The sequence below is a fragment of the Phascolarctos cinereus genome, unplaced genomic scaffold (genome assembly GCF_003287225.1).
Source record: "Phascolarctos cinereus isolate Bilbo 61053 unplaced genomic scaffold, phaCin_HiC Scaffold_2;HRSCAF=192, whole genome shotgun sequence".
NCBI classification, from domain to species: domain Eukaryota; kingdom Metazoa; phylum Chordata; class Mammalia; order Diprotodontia; family Phascolarctidae; genus Phascolarctos; species Phascolarctos cinereus.
This window is the reverse complement of record NW_027555625.1, coordinates 39,469,686-39,493,003: the sequence shown is the minus strand read 5'-3', so window position 1 is coordinate 39,493,003 and position 23,318 is coordinate 39,469,686. Positions and strand designations below refer to the sequence as shown.

The window sequence follows — 23,318 nt, the reverse complement described above, 5'->3', positions numbered from 1 at the left end:
ACCCTCATATTTATTTTCCAGATGCTTAGAAAGAATATGTTGAATATCCTGGTGCAATGTATCCATAATGTCTACCACAGAGGAATCACATAATAAATTGCTTGTTGAGTAAGTGATTGATTGATTATTTGAATGATTGATTGATTGACAAGTCATACTTAACAAAGGATTGTCAAGTCCTGAAATCAATCCAAGCCACAAGTAGAGAAACAAAGCATCTTTAATGGAAATCCTAGGATAGCCAGCCTGCCACCCTGGGGGATGTCCTGTGAGTGCACAGCAAAATGGATTTTCCACTCTGAGATCTATGAAAACTTTTTTAAGCTTTAGGAAGCAAGAGGAGGAGCTGGGAAGGCCTGGTCATGAGATGCCAGCTACTTTGGGCAATCTGAGCAAGGAAAACCACTTCCTTCTCACTGTTTTGTCCTTCATGAATCCTAACACATGGAATAAGAACATCAGGGAGAACCTGGCTCCAGCTAGTTTTGTCTACAGGGAAAGATTCCAAGGTGGGGGCTGGTTGTTGTTTATCCTTCTTTCTGGAAGAGGTCCAATGACATCAGGATGGGATAGCTTGAGTTGCAAGTGGAGTGCACCTAAGTGAGGCAGGGCTGTGCTAAGACATCAGTGGAGGAAAGCAGAAAATGTACTTTAATAGGAAAAAAGCAACTGAATAACCATTTTGCTCCTTTTCACCTCAGTTTACCCCATATACAAAAAATAAAAGGTTAAGACCAGAAATCTTTTTTTTTCCTTTTCAGCTTTCAGAAAGATATAACAGAAACAGAGAAGAAGAATAAACGTTTCTCCACAACAATGCAAGGGACCCATTCTTCTAACAACACCTAGTAGACCATAGCATCTCCCAGTCCCTCCTCCCCTCCCCCTAGCCCCCATCTCTATTTCATCTAAGCCTGAGCCCTTCACTCTCTATAAATTTTGCTGATTCTCTGGTCTTAGTTTTCTTTCTAACTCAGCTCCTTCCTCTCTTTCTTCATTCTGTACTTTGCATAGACGCTAATCAACTCTTGGTATCTAGACTCAGAGCTATGTCATCACCCCTGGGAAACTACACAGGCTTCCCCCGCTTATAAACACAATGGGACACCTACCACAGCCACCACCATGTCCAGTCTAGGGCACATACATTTAATACAGCAATTAAAAAAAAGGCCACATGAGGTCACACCTTCAAGGAAATACAATTGGGCCACTCCCTACTTTTGCTTATAACCACTCATGGGGTCCTTCACTTCAGGCTGGGCCAGCACTGTTTTGCATGGTGACATCCAAGGGACTTTTTACAAACCCAGCCTGAGATACAAATATCTCCCATCTGTCTCCCTCTAAGCTCAGAGCTCTCTGCCTCCAGCTCTGCCAAGGTCACCATGCTCTCCCAGTCCTTGCTCCTCTGGTTGCTACTGCTCTGGCCTCAAGGTAAGATTTCCAATGAGCCATAGTTTGGCGTCACTTTAGAGACCGAAAGAGTATTCCAGTGGGCATCTCCGACTCAGGCTGAGGGTAAGGGAACTACTCCTGCATTCACTGTCTCTACACAGGATGCTTTATTCACTGCAATCCCTTTCTTCTTCTCCTTTAGAATCCCAGGCAGCCATTGAGCTGACCCAGTCCCCAGCCTTCCTGTCTGTGGCGGCAGGAGACCAAGTCACCATCAGCTGCAAGGCCAGTTCCAGCGTTAGCAAGTGGATGGCCTGGTACCAGCAGAAACCAGGACAGTCTCCCAGGCTCCTGATCTATTATGCTTTCCCCCTGCAGTCTGGGGTCCCTGCCCGGTTCAGTGGCAGTGGCTCTGGGACAGATTTCACCTTCACCATCAGTGCAGTGGAGGCTGAGGATGTGGCAGATTATTACTGTTTTCAATATAATAGTTACCCATTCCCACAGTGTTTCAGCCCCGAACAAAAACCTCCCCAGGCTGCTCAGCCCTTCAGCAGAGGGCAGCAGCTGCTTCCCCAGAGTCAGAGGCTTGCAGCAACCACTGCCCTCAGGGGAGAACTGGGCCCAATTCAGCCCTGCTGCCAGAGCCCTTTGTCTCAGGGACCCTGGCTGAGGTACAAAGCAGAAGAAGAGAGAGAAAAAGGAGGAAGAGAAAGAATCTTCTGCCTGTGTGCTTTAGCCAACCACAAACCTTGCCATGGAGGCTGCTTCCAGGAGCTTGCCTCATTCTTACTCTGCCCTCTAGGTGAACACAATGTGATGGCCATGAATCCAATGGAAGAGAGGTATTTCCTAGGTCTCAGGTTTTCACTTCTCTTTCTCTGGTCTCAGAGGCCAACTCCAGTCATCCTGTTATCTTACTACTGGACTCAGATGGCTCTGGAGCAGAGAGTGAGACTCTGGACTTTGCACAGCCTTGCCTCGCTTAAATCCAATTCACCTCCAAGTTAAAACATCACCTTCCTGATGTCATTAGTCTCTTCAAGAACAAAGGATGAGCAACCATCTGTGAAGAGGCATAGCTGCCCCACTGGGGAAGATGTGTAACAATTAGAACACTAATGCATTGTTAGGGGAGTTGTAAAGTGGTCCAAAAATTTAGTACTCAATAGCTTATCAAAGTGAATGTGGAAAACGAAAAATAAATAATTTTTTAAGAAAAAGAATGAAGGACAAACAGCAATCTGTGAAGGGTAGTAGCTGCCCCAGTGGGGTCCACAACTCTCTAGCTCCAGTTAGGCAATGCTTCTTCCTTCATTCCTTCCTTTCTTTCATTTTTTTTAGGGCAATTGGGGTTAAGTGACTTGCCCAGGGTCACACAGATAATAAGTAAGTGTCAAGTGTTTGGTCTAAGGCTGGATTTGAACTCAGATCCTCCCGATCTCACAGGCAAGGTTCTATCTACTGTGCCACCCAGCTGTCCCTCATTTCTCCCTTTCCTCCTCAATTTCTTTCTTACTCCCTTCCTCCCCATGGGGAATCACACTTGCATTTGGGGGCTCACCAAAGGAATATAAATTGCTTCAGACTGAGCTCTGGAAAACCAGCTTTGATAAAGCCCATTCAGACATGTATGTAATTCTTAGAGGAAACAGTCGAATCTTGTTGTTTTTCTCTCAAATTGGCCATCCTATTTAATTAGAAATGTGTCACAATTACACCTCAGTCTTATTACTTTGTCCAATCACTTCCTCCTCAGGAGGACGTTATCCATATGTGAATTGGATTTAAGTGAGGCAGGGTTGTGCAAAGACATCGGTCTCACTCTCTCCTTCAGGCTTATCAGAGGCCAGTAGTAAGACATAGATCAAGATGATAAGCAAGATGGCCCCAGATGCAGTGGGACAGAGCTCATTCCCAGGTCTCAGGCTTTCATTTCTCTTTCTCAGGTTTCAGTGACCATCTACAGTCATCCTGTCTTGCCACTGGACCCAGACATCCTGTCTATGTCTTGCCCCTGGACCCAGATAGCTCTGGAGGTGAGAGTGTGACTGTTCCTTTGCACAGCCCTGCATCACTTAATCCAGTTCACTTGTAAGTCAAGACATCACCTTCCTGATGTCACTGATCCTCTGAAGAATGAAGGAGAAATCAGATCTAAATAATGGGAAAAATATCAGCTGCTCATGGGTAGACCAGGCTAACATAATAAAAATATCAACTCTACCCAAATTAATTTACTTATTCACTGCCATATCAGTTAAAATATTATTTTGCAGAGCTAGAAAATATAAAAACAAAATTCATCTGGAAGAACAAAGAGTCCAGAATATCAAGGGAATTAATTAAAGAAATGCAAGGGAAGGTGGCCTAGCCATTCAAGATCTAAAACTGTATGTTAAGGCAGCAATCATCAAAATTTCTTGGTACTCACTAAAAAATAGAGTGGTAGATCAGCGGGATAGGTTATGTGCACAAGACACAGGAGGCAATGACTGTAGTAATCTACTGTTGATAAACCCAAAGACTCCAGCTTCTGGAATAAGAACTCACTGTTTGACAACAGCTGCTGGGAAAACAGGAAAACCACGTGTGCAGAAACTAGGCCTAGACCAACATCTTACACCATATACCAAGATAAGGTCAAAATGGGTGCACGATGTAGACATAAAGGGTAAAACTAGGAGCAATTAGGAGAGCAAGGAATACTTTACCTGTTAGATCTATGGAGAATGGAAGAATGAATGACCAAACAACAGAGGGAAACATTATGAAATGCAAAATGGAAAATTTTGATTACATTTAGTTAAAAAGGTTTTGGACAAAGGCAATGCAATCAAGATTACAAGGGAAGCAGGAAGCTTGGAAACAATTTTAGAAGCCAGTGTTTCTGATAAAAGCCTCATTTCTCAAACATATACAGAACTGTGTCAAATGAAGAAATACAAGTCATTCTCCAATTGATAAATGGTCAAAGAATATGAACAGGCAGTTTTCAGATGAAGAAATTAAAGCTAAGTATAGCATAAAAAAATGCTCTAAATCATTATTGATTAGAGAAATGCAATAAAAAAAACTCTGAAGTAGCATCACACCTATCAGATTGGCTAACTTGACAAAACAAGAAAATGATAAATGTTAGAGAAGATGTGGGAAAAGTGGGATACTAATACATTGTTGGTAGAGTTGTGAACTGATTGAAAAATTTAGAGCTCAAAATCTTATAAAAGTGAATATTGAAAACTAAAAATAAATTATTTTTTAAAAAAAGAAAGGAGGACAACAATTGTCTGTGAGTAGTAATAGATGCCTCACTGAGGAACCAACAGTCCAGTTCCAGTTGGGCAATGCTCCTTCCTTCACTTCTTCCTTTCTTCCTCAATTTCTTTCTTCCTCTCTTCCTCCCAATGGTGAATCATACACTTGCATTTGGGGGCTCTGACCAAAGGAATATAAATTGCTTGAAACCGAACTCTGGAAAACCAGGCTTTGATAAAGCCCATTCAGATTCAAATTGAAATGCTTCACTATGATTTCAATACACAACACTCTGGCTCTCACTGACTGGCCAATATTAAGTCCCAGCCCAAGCCTCCCTGGGTCACTGTTTGGGATTTGATGGGCCAAAGGGAGTGTAAATAGCAGTTGTTCCTGCTCTGGACAGAAACCCTGAGATCTTCCCCTCCCAAAGCGTTTTGGGCCTATGTCTCCCAATGTCAACTGGCTGGAAATGCAACAGCTGCTCACAGGCTGGATCCCACTGTTGATTGATGTGAAAGTCTGAGGTGCTCTCTTTCTGATCTGGGCCAGTTGGCAGGTTTTTAGGCAGCCTCTTGGGGAGAAAGAGGCCAGGGCGACTACTGGTGGCAGACTTGGTCTGGACACCGAATCTGGCCACAGCCTACCTGCTGCTCCTAACTTCTGACCTCAAGCAGTATACCAGCCTCAGCCTCCCTGGTAGCAGGGACGACAAGCTTGGGCCACCGTGCATGGCTATGTACCAGGCCTAGTGTTGTTATTACTCAATCATTTGATCTCTTGGTTTTTTCATGTCAGTCTGCATCAGCACATTTTTATAACTTTCTCTGGTTTCTCCGAAACCAGCTTTTTCACAGTGTACTACTATTATAGACTCTAATTTAGTCAGCCATTCCCCAACTGCTTTCTTTAAGACTTCAGACTTATGCTTTGTCAGCCATTACTGAGGTCATTCTAAGAAAGACAAACTGGGGCAGCTAGGTGGTGCAGTGGATAGAGCACCGACCCTGAAGTCAGGAGGACCTGAGTTCAAGTCTGGCCTCAGACCAAACACTTGGTATTTACTAGCTGTGTGACCCTGGGCAAGTCACTTAATCACAATTGCCTAAAAAAAAAAAGAAAAAGAAAGACAAACAAAACCAGGCTGCATGTACATGCGTTTTTCTCTCAAAGCTTCTGGAACATGCATACAGAGATAAGCATAGGAGCTCATTGTGAAAATGAGCCCAAGGACAGATAAACAAAGGGGCTCTTAGATCTTCACAGTAATTCCCACTCACCTCCCTCCTTTCCTGGCTCATGATGCCTATGTCAGCCAAAATTAGAGTCTCCATAGGTGTTAACCATAATATGAGAAGGGAATTTCTTAGTTGGATAGATTGTAAATACAATAAGATAAGAGAATGTCAAGGTGTCCATTGACATTATAGATGCAGGATTTCTGTGTTTCTTTTATCATTAACATGAATACTTATAGCATAACGTAGCATAATGCATGTCCATAAAATACCAATATAAGGAAAAGTCTCATCATTCATGACAATGTCCAGTTCAAAGCATCCTGCCCTTGGGAGTCATAAAAAGAAGAATACTCCTGATCAGTTTCATCCAGCCTTTAGTTAGTTGCTGACACAGGAAGGAGCATTTTGGTTGCACTCAGAGAGCAAAACAAAGCATGTCTGTTATGCCAGAGCATGCAAAGCATTATGGTAGGTTAAGCTCAGAGCAGGCCAAAAATGTCTTTCTCCTGATTGTCCAATCTAGGTTTTAGGATTTTCTCAGGTCTTGGGGGCTCAAAAATGGTTCATATCCCCTCCTTTTGGTCAAAGGTGTGCCCAAAGATGCTCCTGCAGGCCAGTCCAGGTATAGGGAAGACTTCACTCTTCCTCACAGAGTGGGAAGAGATGTCCACTTGTAGCTGGTGCCTTCAGATGATCCAGGAGTACACATCCACAAGGTGGCAGCTGTGGGAGTACTCAGAAACACCTGACAGGCTCTTAGAAGACATATCAGTTGGCAACTTAGAATAAATAACAAACGTTAACTATTTGATAAACTCAAAGACTCCAGCTTTTGGGATAAGAACTAAGTATTTGACAAAAAATGCTAGGAAAATGAAAATAGTATGGCAGAAATTAGGCACAGAACAACATCTTACACACCATATCAAGATAGAGTCGAAAAGAGTACAGGATTTAGATATAAATACTGATACTGTAAGCAATTAGGAGAGCGAGGAAGAGTTTACCTGTCAGATATATGGAGCAGGGAAGAACTTATGACAAAACAAGAAAAAGAGAACGTTATGAAATGCAAAATGGTGATTGTGATTATATTAATTTAAAATTTTGCACAAACAAACCCATACAACCAAGATTAGAAAGGAAGCAGAAAGCTGGAAATAATTATTACAGCCACTATCTCTGATAAAGGCCTCATTTCTAAAATACAGAGAGAACTGAGACAAATTTATAAGAATACAAGTCATTCCCAATTGACAAATGGTCAAAGGATATGAACAGGCAGTTTTCAGATGCAGAAATTAAAGCTATCTATAGTCACATGAAAAAAAAATGCTCTTAATCACTATGGATTAGAGAAACTGCACATTAAAAGAACTCTTAGGTACCATCTCACACCTGTTGTATTAGTTAACATGACAGAAGAGGAAAATGATAAATGCTGGAGATATGTAAAAATTAGAACACTAACTCACTGATGGTGGAGTATTAAGTAGGTGCAAAACTGTAGAATTCAAAATCTTATAAAAGTGAATGTTGAAAACTAAAAGAAAATGTATTTTTTTAAAAGAATGTGTACTACAAACAACAATCTATGAGTAGTAGTAGCTGCCCCACTGGGGATCCAACTGTTCAGTTCCAGCTGGGCAATGCTCCTTCCTTCTCTCTTTCCTTCCTCATTTCTTCCATATGATGAGTCATCTTCTCACAAATGGTTGCTCTCACCTTAATGCCCTGAATCCTAACAGAAGGGGTAAGAATGTCAGGGGCCAGCCTGGCTCCAGCTGGTTTTGTCTATAGGGAAAGATTCCAAGATGGGGGCTGGTCAGTTGTTCTTGTTTATTGTTCTTTCTGCAGAGACCAATGACATCAGGAGGGAGCTTGACTTGCACTGGACCTAAGTGAGGCAGGCTGTGCCAAGACATCAGGGAGGAAAGGAGAAGATGTACTTTAATAGGAAGAAAGCCATTCAATAATCATTTTGCTCCTTTTGGCCTCAGTTTCCCCATCTACAAAAAAAAAGGTTAAGACCAGCAATCTTTTTTTTTTTTTTTAGCTTTCAGAAAGATATAACAGAAACACAGAAGAGAAGAATAAACGTTTCTCCTCAACAATGCAAGGACACATTCTCCTCCCAACACCTAGTAAACCATAGAATCTCCAATTCTCCCTCTTCCCCACCACACACACACCCATCTCCATTTCATCTAAGCCTGGGCCCTTAACTCTCTATAAATTTTGTTACTTCCCTGATCTCAGTTTTCTTTCTCACTCAGCTCCTTCCTCTCTTTCTTCATTCTGTTCTTTGCATAGACCCTTGTCAACTCTTGGTCTCTAGACCCAGAGCCATCAGATCTCTCCTGGGAAGGTAGACAGGCTTCCCCTGCTTATAACCACAACTGGCCACCTGCCACAGCCACCACCATGTCCAGCCTAAGGCAGGTGCATTTAAAACAGCAATAAAAACAGAGGCCATGTGAGGGGAAGCCTTCCAGGAAATACAATCGGGCCACTCCCTCCATGTGAATATAACCACTCCTGGGGTCCTTCACTTCAGGCTGGGCCAGCACTGTTTTGCATGGTGATATCCAAGGCACCTTCTCAAACCCAGCCTGAGATACAAATATCTCCCATCTGTCTCCCTCTGAGCTCAGAGCTCTCTGCCTCCAGCTCTGCCAGGGTCACAATGCTCTCCCAGTCCTTGCTCCTCTGGATCCTACTGCTCTGGCCTCAAGGTAAGACTTCCAATGACCCATAGTTTGGCATCACTTTAAAAACAGGAGTTTTCCAGTGAGCATCTCTGACACAGCCTGAGGTTAAGGGAACTACTCCTGCATTCTCTGTCTCTACACAGGATGCTTCATTCACTGAAATCTCTTTCTTCTTCTCCTTTAGAATCCCAGGCAGCCATTGAGCTGACCCAGTCCCCAGCCTCCCTGTCTGTGGCTGCAGGAGACCAAGTCACCATCAGCTGCAAGGCCAGTTCCAGCGTTAGCAATAGTATGGCCTGGTACCAGCAGAAACCAGGACAGTCTCCCAGGCTCCTGATCTATGCTGCTTCCACCCTGCAGTCTGGGGTCCCTGACCGGTTCAGTGGCAGTGGCTCTGGGACAGATTTCACCTTCACCATCAGTGCAGTGGAGGCTGAGGACGTGGCAGATTACTACTGTTTGCGGGTTATAATTATGCATTCCCACAGTGTTTCAGCCCTGAACAAAAACCTCCAGGCTGCTCAGCCCTTCAGCAGAGGGGAGCAGCTGCTTCCCCAGAGTCACAGGCTTGAGAAAACCATCGCCCTCAGGGGAGAACTGGGCCCAATTCAGTATTGCTGCAGGAGCCATTTGTGAAAGAGACCCCGGTTGGGGTACAAAGACGAAGAAGAAAGAAAAAGGAGGAAGAGAAAGAATCTTCTGCCTGGTAGGCTTTAGCCAAGGACCACAAATCTTCCCATGTGGTCTGCTTCTCATTCTTACTCTGTCCTCTGCTCCCAATCCTAAGTCCGGAGACCTGAGCTGCTTCTGAAGAGGAGACTATAGACAATGCAGGGGAATGGACCTGGACTCTCAGCTCTGTCTGTTTTTCCCCAGGTGGCATAGACAAGGTGTGTGGAACAGTCCCCAAAATTCTTGAGGCAACCTCATTTATACAATGGATCTAGTCTTTCTCCTCACCCTGGGAACTCACTGGCGCTGTGCAATCATTCATGACTCCCATCTGCAGGGATAGATGCCTGAGAACCTGATTTGAGGACAACAGGCCTGCTATCCCTATTCTTGTAGGGCCAGGATATTGCCCTCCCCATGATGAGAGGCAGGGCCTGGACAGACCAGCAGCACTGGAGCCAGATCAGAGAGCGGGTAGAGGAATTAGCATTCATGACCACAAGCACACAAGTATTCAAGGGGACCAAAGTAGTCACATAAACACACACACACACACACACACACAGAGGCACACAGACACACAGACACACATACAAACACAAATATAGGTAACCAGGTTAAAAGTAACCAAGGGTCTCAAACCCTTCGGTAAATTAGGGTGTCTACACCAAAGCTGTGAAAAGTTCCCCTGGCAGAATGGCAGATGAGAATTATTCATTCCAATGGCCATGAAAGTAGGTGAAGCAGGCACCGAGCAGTACTCAGAGCTTGGTTAAACATTGAGGACGCTAAGGTCACCCACTGCATCTCGAGCCATCACCAGTCATCTTGACTCTGTCCTGCCGCTGGACTCTGATCACTCTGGAGGAGAGAGGAGGCTGTCCACTTCATGCAACTCTGCCTCACTTAAACACAGTTCACACATGAATCAAAAGATGTCCCTTCTCTGGGTCACTGTTAGGGATTTGATGGCTCAAAGGGAGGGTAAACAGCAATTGCCACTGTTCTGAACAGAAACCCTAGGATCTTCCCCTTCCAAATTGTTTTGGGAGTAGATCTCCCTACCTCACCTGGCTGATTGGAGCTTGGTTAGACATCAAAAAGGCCAAGGCCACCCACTGCACGTGCAGCCATCACCAGTCATCCTGACTATCCTGCCAATGGACTGTGATTATAGTCGAGGGGAGAGGGAGGCTGACAACTTCACACAACGGTGTGGCACTTAATGGCAAATCACACATGAATCGAAGGACATCACCCATACCATTTGGTCGTTTTTACATATTTCAGAGCCCTGTGGCAAAAGGCAAGTGACAAATAGCAGGTGCGGTTACACAGGGGGCTCTACTCACAACCCTGCACACAGGCTACCCAGGCCATAGGGTTGTCTTCTCACTGGAAGCAGCAGTGGGATTCAGCAGCCCCCTGGGTGTCTGAGCAGCCTTTTTGAAGGACCACACTGCTCACCTCCTGGTGTGAGGAAGGGGCTAGAAAAGGTACCCGAAAAATAGCTCAATCTTATAATTGCATCTTACTATAATAACCTCAGATGTTCCAGTACCAAGCTAGTATTAAATGGATTTAACAAGCTGGTTACAAACTTTTATTACAGAAATGGACCATAAAAGAAAAGGGACCAAAAACTAAAGTAAGGGAACAATGTTTCCCTAACTTCATGCCAATTCCAGACAGATGTTATATAATGACCAACTGCATTGAGCCAGGCTTAAAGTCGGCCAGGTGCCACAGTGGGCAAAGTGAGTCAGGAGAACCCTACTTCAGCTTACGCAGAATACTCGTCCTCCCAACCTTCCCATAAACCCTGGCATCATGAGTCAGTGGCTCATCTTGATAACCACACCTGAAGTTACACTCAGAATAAAGTCAGGTATCAGTCCCATAAGGTCGGGAATTGCAAGTTCCCTAATCAGTTTCAGAGGTGACTATGATCTCACATTGGTTAGGGAACCTCTTTAAAGTGGGCCTGAAGTAGTTTGGTGCATTCCTACACATGTTCCTCCTCAAATATCATAAAATACTTCAGGAATTGAATCTTATACATATGATAAGTTCAAACACTCATTCTGAACTCTTCTTTAGGCCATGGAATGAATTCAGATCAAAACAGCAAGATCTTCCCCATTTACAGCTCATTACATGCTGCTCCCATTGAGCTGCTCACTCCCACTTTATTTCTCAGAAAACATCCGTCAAGGCCATTCCAAGGACACAACAAATCTAGGAATGAAATTCACACGAGGTTTGGACATAATTGTGATCAGTATCAAAGTATTACTGCAACAAGTTGGCTTGGAAATGGAAACTTATTAAGCCTTCTAAAAATCACACAAAAGATTTTCCAAAACATTTCTTCATAAAAGTATTTCCCTTTCTTGAAAACAGCTTACCATTTATCCTCTTACTATACCAGAATAAATTAATTACAAGGAGATTTCATAAGGTCCTTTCTTTGCACAATTACCATGTTTCCTTTCACAAAAATACTTGTGGAAATACTTGATTTAAATAATAACTTCAAATAACTTAGTTAACAATCTTAATGTTCATAAATGAGAACTTAATAATTTTAGCTGAAACTTCCCTTTAAATATAGACAAAACATGGAAGTTTACAATTTCTTAAATTACAATACTTCAAAAATATCACAACACATGGTCCGATAGAATGACTTAATAACTTCCTAACCCATTCATTTTTTTCTCCTTTTCTCTGACAGTACAATGCTTAATCTAATAACACCTAGATTATAACAAAAATTGTTTTTTAACAGCTAAGGTGATACAATTGTTTACCTAATTACACAATTAAAAATGTAACAATACCCTACACATTATAATGTACTTAAAACTTAAGGCCACCACTACCAATTTTGGTAAATTCATTTCTAAATCACCTTGCCCAGAGAATCATTTATCTCATCATTCTTACGTTGAAACTACAACCTGCAACCACCATATATATTTTCATAATAGCCAAGATTTCAAATGAAAAATCTTCTTTCAGAGTAAATATTAGTATTAGTATTATTACTTGATTGTAACCAAATATACTTGATTAAATGTTAAGTTTTCAAAAAGATTTGATTACATCCCTTCCTTTCTAAAAGGCCCAATTCCTATGCAACAAAATCTAGATTAAAAATTGAGAAATACAGTAATAACACCAATAATAACCTTCAAATGACATCAATTGCATTTTCTGATTAGAAGTTATTCATCTTATTACTTTTGGTATTTCAAAACTGCTTCAAAGTTATCAGGTGTGCAGCAATTACTTTAAATTAGAGAGATAATATTAATGTTGTCTAGCATATGCCAATTATTTTACAATCATGGGATCCTAATAACTTCCCTCAGAAGTGATTTCCACTATTACCCCCTTACAGAACCGTAAACCGGGGTAAATAACCTTAAATTAAATCAAATCTGTATTTACAAACGCTAATGATAAACATTTAAAAGTCTTCTTAAAGGTCCAATACTCTTAGCCCTTTGAAAGGAAATATTATCCATAAATTCATAGATTCTCTTAGAAAGACACATGTTGACAGTTCACAGCTCTGAATAACTTTTTCTCTCCACTTCCTTAAGAGAGCTGAAAAGTCTCCATTTTTCAGGCTTATTAAAAGATAAAACTACCCTAAAAAGAAGTCAAAACTACCCTAAGCATTCCATCTCCTGTGATTTGGAGACTGATTCATAAATTTTACACACTTTAAAATCACCTGTAATCCAAGTTAGCAAAAGGGTTTGGCCTAGCCAAGGAGACCTGAGGAATCTGAATCAATGCTGATTGGGTGTGTCCAGTTTCCTCTGAACCTCACCTTCCTGATGTCATTAGTCTCTTCAAGAACAAAGGATGAGCAGCAATCTGTGAGGAGGAGGAGCTGCCCCACTGCTGACCAACTGTCCAGCTCCAGTTAGGCCGTGCTCCTTCCCTCATTCCTTCCTTTCTTCCTCAATTTCTTTCTTCCTCTCTTCCTCCCAATGGAGAATCATACACTTGCATTTGAGGGCTCTGACTAAACAAATATAAATTGCTTGTGACTGAGCTCTGGAAACCCAGGCTTTAATAAAGCCCATTCAGATTCAAATGGAGAGACTTCACTATGATTTCAATCCTCAACACTCTGGTTCTCACTGATTGGCCAATAATAAGTCCCAGCCAAAACCTCTCTGTTTGGGATATCTCATAGCTCAAAGGGAGTGTAAATAGCAGTTGTTCCTGCTCTGGACAGAAACCCTGAAAGCTTCCCCTCCCAATTTGATTTGTGAGTAATCTCCCCATCTCACCTGGCTGGAAATACACCAGCTGCTCACAGGCTGGATCCCACTGTTGATTGGTATGGAAACTTTCTTGGGCTCTCTTTCTGATCTGGGCCAGCTGCCAGGTCTTTTAGGCAGCTTCCTGGGGGGAAGAGGCCAGGGCTTCTGTTGGTGCCAGACTTGGTCTGCACACCGGATCTGGCCACAGCCCAGCTGCTGCTCCTAACTTCTGAGCTCAAGCAATGCACCAGCCTCAGCCTCCCTGGTAGTTGGGATGACAGGCTTAGGCACCATGCGTGGCCTACGTAATAGACCTAGTGCTGCCATTACTCAATCATTTGTTCTCCTGGTCTTTTCACGTCACTCTGCATCAGTACATTTTTATGTATTTTTCTGGTTTCTCTGAAACCAGCTTTTTCACAGTGTTCTACTATTATAGACTCTAATTTAGTCAGCCATTCCTCAACTGCTTTCTTTAAGACTTCAGACTTATGCTTTGTCAGCCATTACTGAGGTCATTCTAAGAAAGACAAACTGGGGCAGCTAGGTGGTGCAGTGGATAGAGCACCGACCCCGAAGTCAGGAGGACCTGAGTTGAAATCTGGCCTCAGACCAAACACTTGCTATTTACTAGCTATGTGACCCTGGGCAAGTCACTTAATTACAATTGCCTAAAAAATAAAAGAAAAAGAAAAAGAAAGAAAACCAGGCTGCATGTACATGTTTATTTCTCTGAAAGCTTCTGCAACATACATGCAGAAATAAGCATGGGGGCTCATTGTGAAAATGAGCTCAAGGACAGATAAACAAAGGAGCTCTTAGATCTTCACAGTAATTCCCTCTCACCCCCTCCCTGCCTTCCCGGCTCAGGATGCCTTTGTCAGCCAAAATTAGAGCCTCCATACCTGTTAACCACAATGTGAGAAGGGAATTTCTTAATTGGAAAGATTGTAAATACAACAAGACAAGAGAATGTCAAGGTGTCCATTGACATTATACCTGCAGGATTTTTGTGTTTCTTTTATCATTAACATGAATACATATCGCATAACATACCATCACTCATGTCTATAAACTACCAAAATAAGAAAAAGTTTCATCATTCAAAATAGTGTCCAGTTCAAAGCATCCTGCCCTTGGGAGTCATAAACAGAAGTATGCTGCGAATCAGTTTCATCCAGCCTTGTAGTCAGTTGCTGACACACAAAGGAGCATTTTGGTTGCATTCAGAGAGCAAAACAAAGCATGTCTGTTGTGCCAGAGCATAATTTGATTCTCCAATTTTGAAATTTCTCTCAAAATTTGCTATCCTGTTTAATGAGAAATATATCACATTATACCTTTGTCTTATTACTTTGTCCAATCGCTTCCTCCAGGAGACAGTCACCACCAGCTGCAAGGCCACTTCCAGCATTAGCAAGTATGAGGACATCAGCATGGTCAAGACAAACAACTCTGAACCACGTCTTTAGAGAAACTCTGATATGACGTGCTAACCACCTGACAAAGGGAGGATGGACACCAGATGCAGAAATTGAACTCTGATACTGCCTAGAGTTATTCTGCTTGACTGTGCTTGTATGTTATATGGGATTTTTTTTTTTTATTTCTTCTCAATTTTTCATTCAGGAATGAAGCAAGAGCAATCATGATGGGAGAAAAAAGCAGAGCATTGAATCACATTTTTAAATGCACAAAAAAAGAACAGAAGAAGGTATAGATAAGCAGGACAACTTGCAAAGACAGGGATGGACTTTATTATATTATTGTTTTCCAAGTTGTGTAAAAGAGAGGTTCATAGCTTCACACAGAATCTTCTTTCTGTGTTCTGCTGCAGGTATGGAAATGTTCTTCTCTTAGTGTTTAAGTTCAATATTAAAAATTTTTAACTGAAAAAGCACATTCACTTAGACACCTGCCACAGACATTCCTGTATCCAGCATGAAGTATGGGTATTAGAGAAAAGATTTCGGGGTGGGGTGGCGATCATAGTAACAAGCGAATGTAACTGGAAGCTTCCCCATGTGTTTATTTCTCAGCAAACCGGAAGCATGTGAAGCCACGAAGTGGCAGTGAGGAAAAAGAGCACTCCAGGCACATGGGACAGCAGTGAAGGGGCACAGGGTCAGAGGAGGGTCCTTCATGAGAAACAGAGAAAAGGCCAGTATCACTAGGGTAGAGTGTGAGGAAATAGGAAAAGGAGGAATTGACCAAGGTCTGAAGGGCTTTAAAGGATTTTTATTAGCTTCTGGAGGTAATAAAGAGGGATTGGAGTGTCTGGAGTAGAAGAGGTGACATGGTGAGATCTGCTCTCTCAGATAATCAATTTAACAGCTGAGTGCTGCATTGGCTGGAGTGGGGAGAAAATTGAGGCATGGAAACCAACCAGGTACAGTAGGCAGTGACTATAGTAATCTACTGTTTGATAAACCCAAAGACTCCAGCTTCTGGGATAAGAACTCACTGTTTGACAACAACTGCTGGGAAAACAGGAAAACTACATGGCAGAAACTAGGCACAGACCAACATCTTACACCATATTCCAAGATAAGATCAAAACGGGTGCATAATTTAGACAGAAAAGGTAAAACTAGGAGCAATTAGGAGAGCAAGGAATACTTTACCTGTTAGATCTATGGAGAATGGAAGAATGAATGACCAAACGAGAGAGAAATATTATGTAATGCAAAACGGAAAATTTGGATTACATCAAATTAAGAAGGTTTTGCACAAAGGCAATGCAAGCAAGATTACAAGGGAAGCAGAAAGCTGTGAAACAATTTTAGAAGCCAGTGTCTCTGATAAAAGCCTCATTTCTCAAACATTTACAGAACTGTGTCACATTGATAAGAATACAAGTCATTCTCCAATTGATAAATGGTGAAAGAATATGAACAGGCAGTTTTCAGATGAAGAAATTAAAGCTAAGTACAGCATATAAAAAAAATTCTCTAAATCATTTTTGATTAGAGAAATGCACGTTAAAATAAAAACTCTGAAGTACTATATCACACCTATCAGATTGGCTAACATGAAAAACAAGAAAATAATCAATGTTAGAGAAGATGTGGGAAAAGTGGAATACTAATACATTGTTGGTGGAGTTGTGACCTCATTGAAAAATTTAGAATTCAAAACCTTGTGAAAGGGAATATTGAAAACTAAGATGAAATAATTTTTTTACAAAAGAGTGGAGGACAAACAATAGTCTGTGAGTAGTAATAGCTGCCTCACTGGAGACCCAACTGTTCAGGTCCCATTGGGCCATGCTCCTTCCTTCATTCCTTCCTTTCTTCCTCAATTGCTTTCTTCCTCTCTTCCTCCCAATGGGGAATCATACACTTGCATTTGGGGGTTCTGACAAAAGGAATACAAATTGCTTGAGACTGAACTCTGGAAATCCAGGCTTTGATAAAGCCCATTCAGATTCAAATGGAGATACTACACTATAATTTCAATCCACAACACTCTCGCTCTCACTGATTGGCCAATATTAAGTCCCAGTCCAAGCTTCTCTGGGTCACTGTTTGGGATTTGATGGCCCAAAGGGACTATAAATTGCAGTTGCTCCTGCCCTGGACAGAAACACTGAGATCTTCCCCTCCCCAATTGTCTTGGGCCTAGATCTCCCTATCTCAACTGGCTGGAAATACAACAGCTGCTCACAGGAATGATCCAACTGTTGATTGACATGAAAGCTTTGAGGTGCTCTCTTTCAGATCTGGCCCAGTTGGCAGGTCTTTAGATAGCCTCCTGGGGAGGAAGAGGCCAGGGCTACTACTGGTGCCACAAGTGGTATGGACAACGGATCTGGCCAAAGCCCAGCTGCTGCTCCTAACTTCTGAGTTCAAGCAATACAACAGTCTCAGCATCCTTTGTAGCTGGGATGACAGGCTTGGGCCACCATGCATGGCCTACATACCAGGCCTAGTGTTGTTATTACTCCATCATTGGTTCTCCTGGTCTTTTCATGTCAGTCTGCATCAGCACATTTTTATAAATTTCTCTGGTTTCTCTGAAATCAGCTTTTTCACAGTGTACTACTACTGTAGACCATAATTTAGTCAGCCATTCCCCAAATGCTTTCTTTAAAGACTTCAGACTTATGCTTTGTTAGCCATTACTCAGTTCATTCTAAGACAGACAAACAGGGGCAGCTAGCTGACACAGTGGATAGAGCACCGACCCTGAAGTCAGGAGGACCTGAGTTCAAACCTGGCCTCAGACTAAACATTTCACATTTACTAGCTGTGTGACCCTGGGTAACTCACTCACATGCAATTGCCTAAAAAGAACATAAAAAAGAAAAACAAAGACAAAATCTGACTGCATGTACACATTTATTTCTCACAAAGTTTGTGGAATATGCATACAGAGATAAGCATGGCAGTTCATTGTGAAAATGAGCCCAAGGATGGATAGACCAAAGGGATATTGGATCTTCACAGCAATTCCCTCTCACCCCTCCCTTCCTGCCTCAGGGTGCCTATGTCAGCCAAAATTAGAGTTTCCATAGGTGTTAATCATCATATGAGGAAGGAATTTCTTAATGGGAGAGATTGTAAATACAGTAAGAAAAGAGAATGTCAAGGTGTCCATTGAAATAACTGATCCAGGATTTCTGGGTTTCTTTTATAATTAACATGAATATGTACAGCATAACATGGGACAATATGTGTCCATAAAATGCCAACATAAGAAAAGGTCTCATCATTCAAAATAACATCCAGTTCAAAGCATCCTGTCCTTGGGAGTCATAAACAGAAGAATGCTCAGGATCAGTTTCATGCAGCCCTATAGTTAGTTGCTGACACAGGAAGGAGCATTTTGGTTGCACTCAGAGAGCAAAACAAAGCATGTCTCTTATCCCAGAGCATGCAAAGCATTATGGTAGCTTAAGCTCAGAGTGGCCAAAAATGTCTTTCTCTTCATTGTCCAATGAAGGTTTTAGGACTTTTTCAGATCCTGGGGGGCTCAAAAATGGTTCACATACCCCTCCTTTAGGACAAAGGTGTGCCCAAAGATGCCACCTGCTGGCCAACGCAGGTATGGGGAAGACTTCACTCTTCCTCACACAGTGGGAAGAGATGTCCACTAGTAGCTGGTGCTTTCAGGTGATGCAGGAGTCCACATCCACAAGGTGACAGCTGTGGGAGTCCTCAGAAACACCTGACAGGCTCTTAGAACGCATATCCATTGCCAACTTAGAATAAATAGCAAAACATAAGTCCTTGGTTAAAGACACATAAAGATGGTTCAGGTTCAAACAATACAACAAAGTTTTTCTCAAAATTTCCATAATTGCGCAAATACCTTAAGTCAGGAATGGATTAAACCACTCAGAGGACTCACAATAGACTAGTTTTGGTCAAGGAAATTCACATGTCACGAGGTAACCAGGAAAACAGAAACAGAAACCATGCAATGGTAATTAACATTAGGTCTCCTTGTGTCCCAGTAACCTATTCTCAATGTCTAATTAATCAGCACCTTTTAAGTCCCAGATATCTCATGTAGTTATCTGGTCTCTAGATATCCTTTCTAGGACAACAGGTTTTATTCTCAAGACATTTCTAAAAGGGAGTTCTGCTTCTGTGGTCCAAATCTAGAAGTTCCTAGATAATTCTGCCTTAGTATAATTTCGTATAATCACCTAAATTTGATTCTCCAATTTTGAAATTTCAGAGAATTTTTGTTTATATACCAGTGGCAGTTTCAGTCCTTACCTAATTCCTGCACCTGGTATATGAATCTTTTAATATGTGGGGGTCCAATCTTAAAATGAGTTCTTATGCCTTTTAAAATTATCAGACAGATACTTTAATAATGGAAAATACAAATTTGAAAACTTATTACCAAAGCATGCCTAAAGCCTGAATTTCCATGAAAGATAAATTTTGGAAGCCAATGACATAGACCTCTACATTGTTCTTACAGTAAAAAGTCTAATCTTGTAGCTTTTCTCTCAAAATTTGCCATCCTATTTAATGAGAAATATATCACATTACACCTTTGTCTTGTTACTTTGTCGAATCATTTTCTCCAGGAGACATTCACTATCAGCTGCAAGGCCAGTTCCAGCATTAGCAAGTACGAGGACATCAGCATGGTCAAGACAAACAACTCTGAACCACGTCTTTAGAGAAACTCTGAGAAGACGTGTTAACCACCTGACAAAGGAAGGATGGACACCAGATGCAGAAAGTGAACTCTGACACTGTCTAGAGTTATTCTGCTTGACTGTCCTTGTATGTTACAGGGGATTTGTTTTTCTTTATTTCTTCTCAATTTTTAATTCAGGAATGAAGCAAGAGGAATCATGAAGGGGGAAAAAGTAGAGCATTGACTCATCTTTTTAAATGTGCCAAAAAGAACAGAAGGCAGTATAGATATGCAGGACCGTTTACAAAGATAGGGATGGGCTTTATTTTATGGTTGTTTTACAAGCTGTGTGAAAGAGAGTTTCACAGCTTCATACAGAATCCTCTTTCTGTGTTCTGCTGCAGGTATGGAAATGCTCTTCTCTTAGTGTTCAACGTTAAGTTCAACATTAAAAATTTGAATTGGGTCAGAGCCAAGATGGTGGAGTAAAAGTAGTGACTTGCTTGAGCTCTCCCTCAAAACCCTCCAAATACTTGTAAAATAGTGGCTCTAAACAAATTTTAAAGCGGCAGAACTCATAAAAAAAGAGTGAAACAAATTTCCAGCCCAAGGCAACCTGCATGGTTGATTGGAAAGGTATATCACGCTGGCCAGGGGAAGAGAACAGTTTAGCATGGGCTGGCAGACAAACCAGGCCAGAGCAGACCTGGAGCAGGCCTCAGGGGACTGAATCATGGGCAGCTATAGTGGTTTCTAGAGTTCTCAACCCATGAACACCAAAGACAACTTAGAAGGTCAATAGGAAATGTCTGTGCCTGTGGTGTGAGAGAAGTGACGTCCCAGCCCCTGTTCCCAGCTGCTTCCAGAGCTTCTGGCACACACACTGAAGCAGAAACAAGTGGCTGATCAGAGGGGGGTTGAAGAGATCTCTCTGCTTGTACAGGATTCCTTGCTGTGCCTTTGCTTGGATCTGGGTCACAGTTCTGGGTGGCAGTCCTGTGGCGACAAGTACCGGCATCGTGGTGCTTGTAGTGGCAGTGAGAGAAAATCCTTCGCTCACAATCTTGTGAGACAAAAGAGTGCTAATGGTCACTCATAGATCAGAACAGAGGCCAGGAAAGGAATAAACACCTCGTCCTTAATTACAGCACCTTGGAAGAACTGAAAATTTACAGGTCTCTAGAAGTATATGAAAACAGTTGCACAAAACCCCTGAAGCTTGGGACAGTACATTCTCCACATTGGAAGCAGACCCCTATCTTAAAAAAGGTTTGTAACTCAAGTAATTGGCTGGGATCATGAAGAAACAGTGTAAAAACAGTCAGATCATAGAATCTTATTTTAGTGACAAAGAAGATGAAAACATACAACCAGAGAAGAAAACAAAGTCAAAGCTCCACATCTAAAGCTTCAAGAAAAATACGAATTGGTCCCAGGCCATGGAAGAGCTCAAAAAGGATTTTGAGAAGCAAGTAAGAGAAGTAGAGGAAAAACTAGGAAGAGCAATGATAGTGATGCAAGAAAATCATGAAAAACAAGTCAACAGCTTGCAAAGGAGACCCCCAAAAATACTAAAAAAAAACACCTTAAAAATAGCCTAACCCAAATGGCAAAAGAGGTCCAAAAAGCCAATGAGTAGAAGAAACCATAAAAAAAAATTCTAAATCAAAAAGCACACCCAGTCAGACACCTGCCACAGACACTACTGTGTCCAGCATGAATCATGGGCATTAAAGAAACTGCATGAGGGTCATCCTAGCAAGAAAATAACTGGAAGCTTCCCCACATGTTTGTTTCTGAGCAAACAGGAAGCACATGAAGCCAGGAAGTGGCAGTGAGGAAGAAGAGCCTTTCAGGCACATAGGACAGCAGTGAAGGGCCACAGGGTCAGGAGGAGGGTCCTTTATGAGAAACAAAAAGAAGGCTAGAGTCACTAGATCATGGGTACTTGGAAGGGCTTGAATGTCTTTCTGATGTTTCCCTAGCAGTTAGTGTTTTATTTATCCTTTACTTTTATATTAATACTATCAACATTCTGGGCTTCAGATGTACAACAAATACCTGATTGAGGTCTCATCATTAATATGTTGAAGCTACATCTTTCCTCTGTGCTATACACTTCCATAATATTCAAGAATTTCAAAAGAAAATTTGCTATTATATATTATTATTCTTATCTGCTTGGTAACAAAATATGCCTCATGAAATATTTAAGAATTTTTTTTTCATTTTTAAGCAATTGGGGTTAAGTGACTTGCCCAGGGTCACACAGCTAGTAAGTGTCAAGTGTTTGGTCTGAGGCCGGATTTGAACTTAGGTCCTCCTGACTTCAGGGCCGGTGCTCTATCCGCTGCGCCACCTAGCTGCCCAACAACTTTCAAATATCTATTTTTGTCACATCCTTTTAAAGCCCAACTCATAATCTAATAGCATCCAAATTAATAGCAGAGTTTTTGTCTAACAACCTTTCTGGTTTGCAATGGTCTCTCAAATTTCATAATATAAATTTCAAAATACAATAGAATTTAGTAATGCAATAATAACACACAAAAAAATAAACTTCAGATAATATCAGTTGCATTCCCAGATTATCACATATATTTTAAAAAATCATTGATGTCATTACCTTTGGCATTTTAAAACCACTTCAGACTTATCAGGTATCAGGAATAATTACATTCAATTAAAGAAACAATAATAATACATTACTCAGCATATGCCACTCACCATGCTAAGCATTTTATCTCACAACAACAACTCGGGGAGATGGGTACCATTATTATTTTTCTCTTTGCACATCAGAAAATTGGGGCACAGACAAGATAACTTGCTAAAGTCTTGTAGCTAATAAGTTTCTGCAACCAGACAAAAGGAGTTGGGGTCAACAAGGGCAGAGGCTGGCTGCCTTCCCCCACCTTGTACTGCCATGCTCAATACTACCAGAAGCACCTGGACCTTCCCAGGCAGCAGCAGGGAAGAGTCTTCCAAGGGCTAGGCTTGTCCTGGATATTGACTGACTGGGTTTTGGGGGATATGGCAGAGTGCACTACCTAGGGGCTGTGGTGGCTGGTGCCAAGATTTTCCCATTGGTGGTGGTTCCTGGTGGCAGGGCAAGGTGAATGAATGCTGGATATGGGGCCTGATCTACTGCCCCCAAGCTGCAGGCTCTATTGGGGCTAGGGCCACTTGTAGCTGCTGGGGTAGGGTGGTCAGCATGTGTTGCACCTGAGTGATACACCCAGGCTTTCCTAGAGGGGTGGGCTGCAAGTTGCCCAGGAGCACAGGGCATTGGGGCCACTGCAAGTGGGACCCCACTATGGCTACACTGCCACCCTCTTCCCTCAAGTGGAGAAGGGTGATTCAAGTTGCCCTACAGTTCTCCAGCATTCTCTTTTCTTAATCTGATATGACATGAGAGGGGTAAATACAGAGAAATAGGCTGTTAGCAATCCCCATAACTGAGATACACTCATTACTCCAGGGGAAGGCAGAGAGGTTGACTTAATTTTCCAAAATCTCAGGAGTTCTCTCCTGCAATCTTAAAAAGATTAATTTCCAAACTCCTTAATGATTCATCTTCAAACTTCCAAAATCTGCTAAGACATTTTTAGTGGTTCTACAATTTTGATTATCTAACTTTATTTCCATAC

General features: G+C 41.9%; 1 protein-coding gene and 1 gene segment (V, D, J or C); both read left to right on the top strand.

Moving 5' to 3' along the window:
* The window catches only part of LOC110204017 (uncharacterized), a 180,725-nt gene that overhangs the window by 10,021 nt on the left and 147,386 nt on the right, over positions 1-23,318 (top strand). The window lies entirely within an intron of this gene.
* Positions 1,196-9,281, top strand: LOC110204013 (immunoglobulin kappa variable 1-27-like). The segment is given in 2 exon segments: positions 1,196-1,437; positions 8,793-9,281. Coding segments are annotated over 2 exon segments (501 nt in total).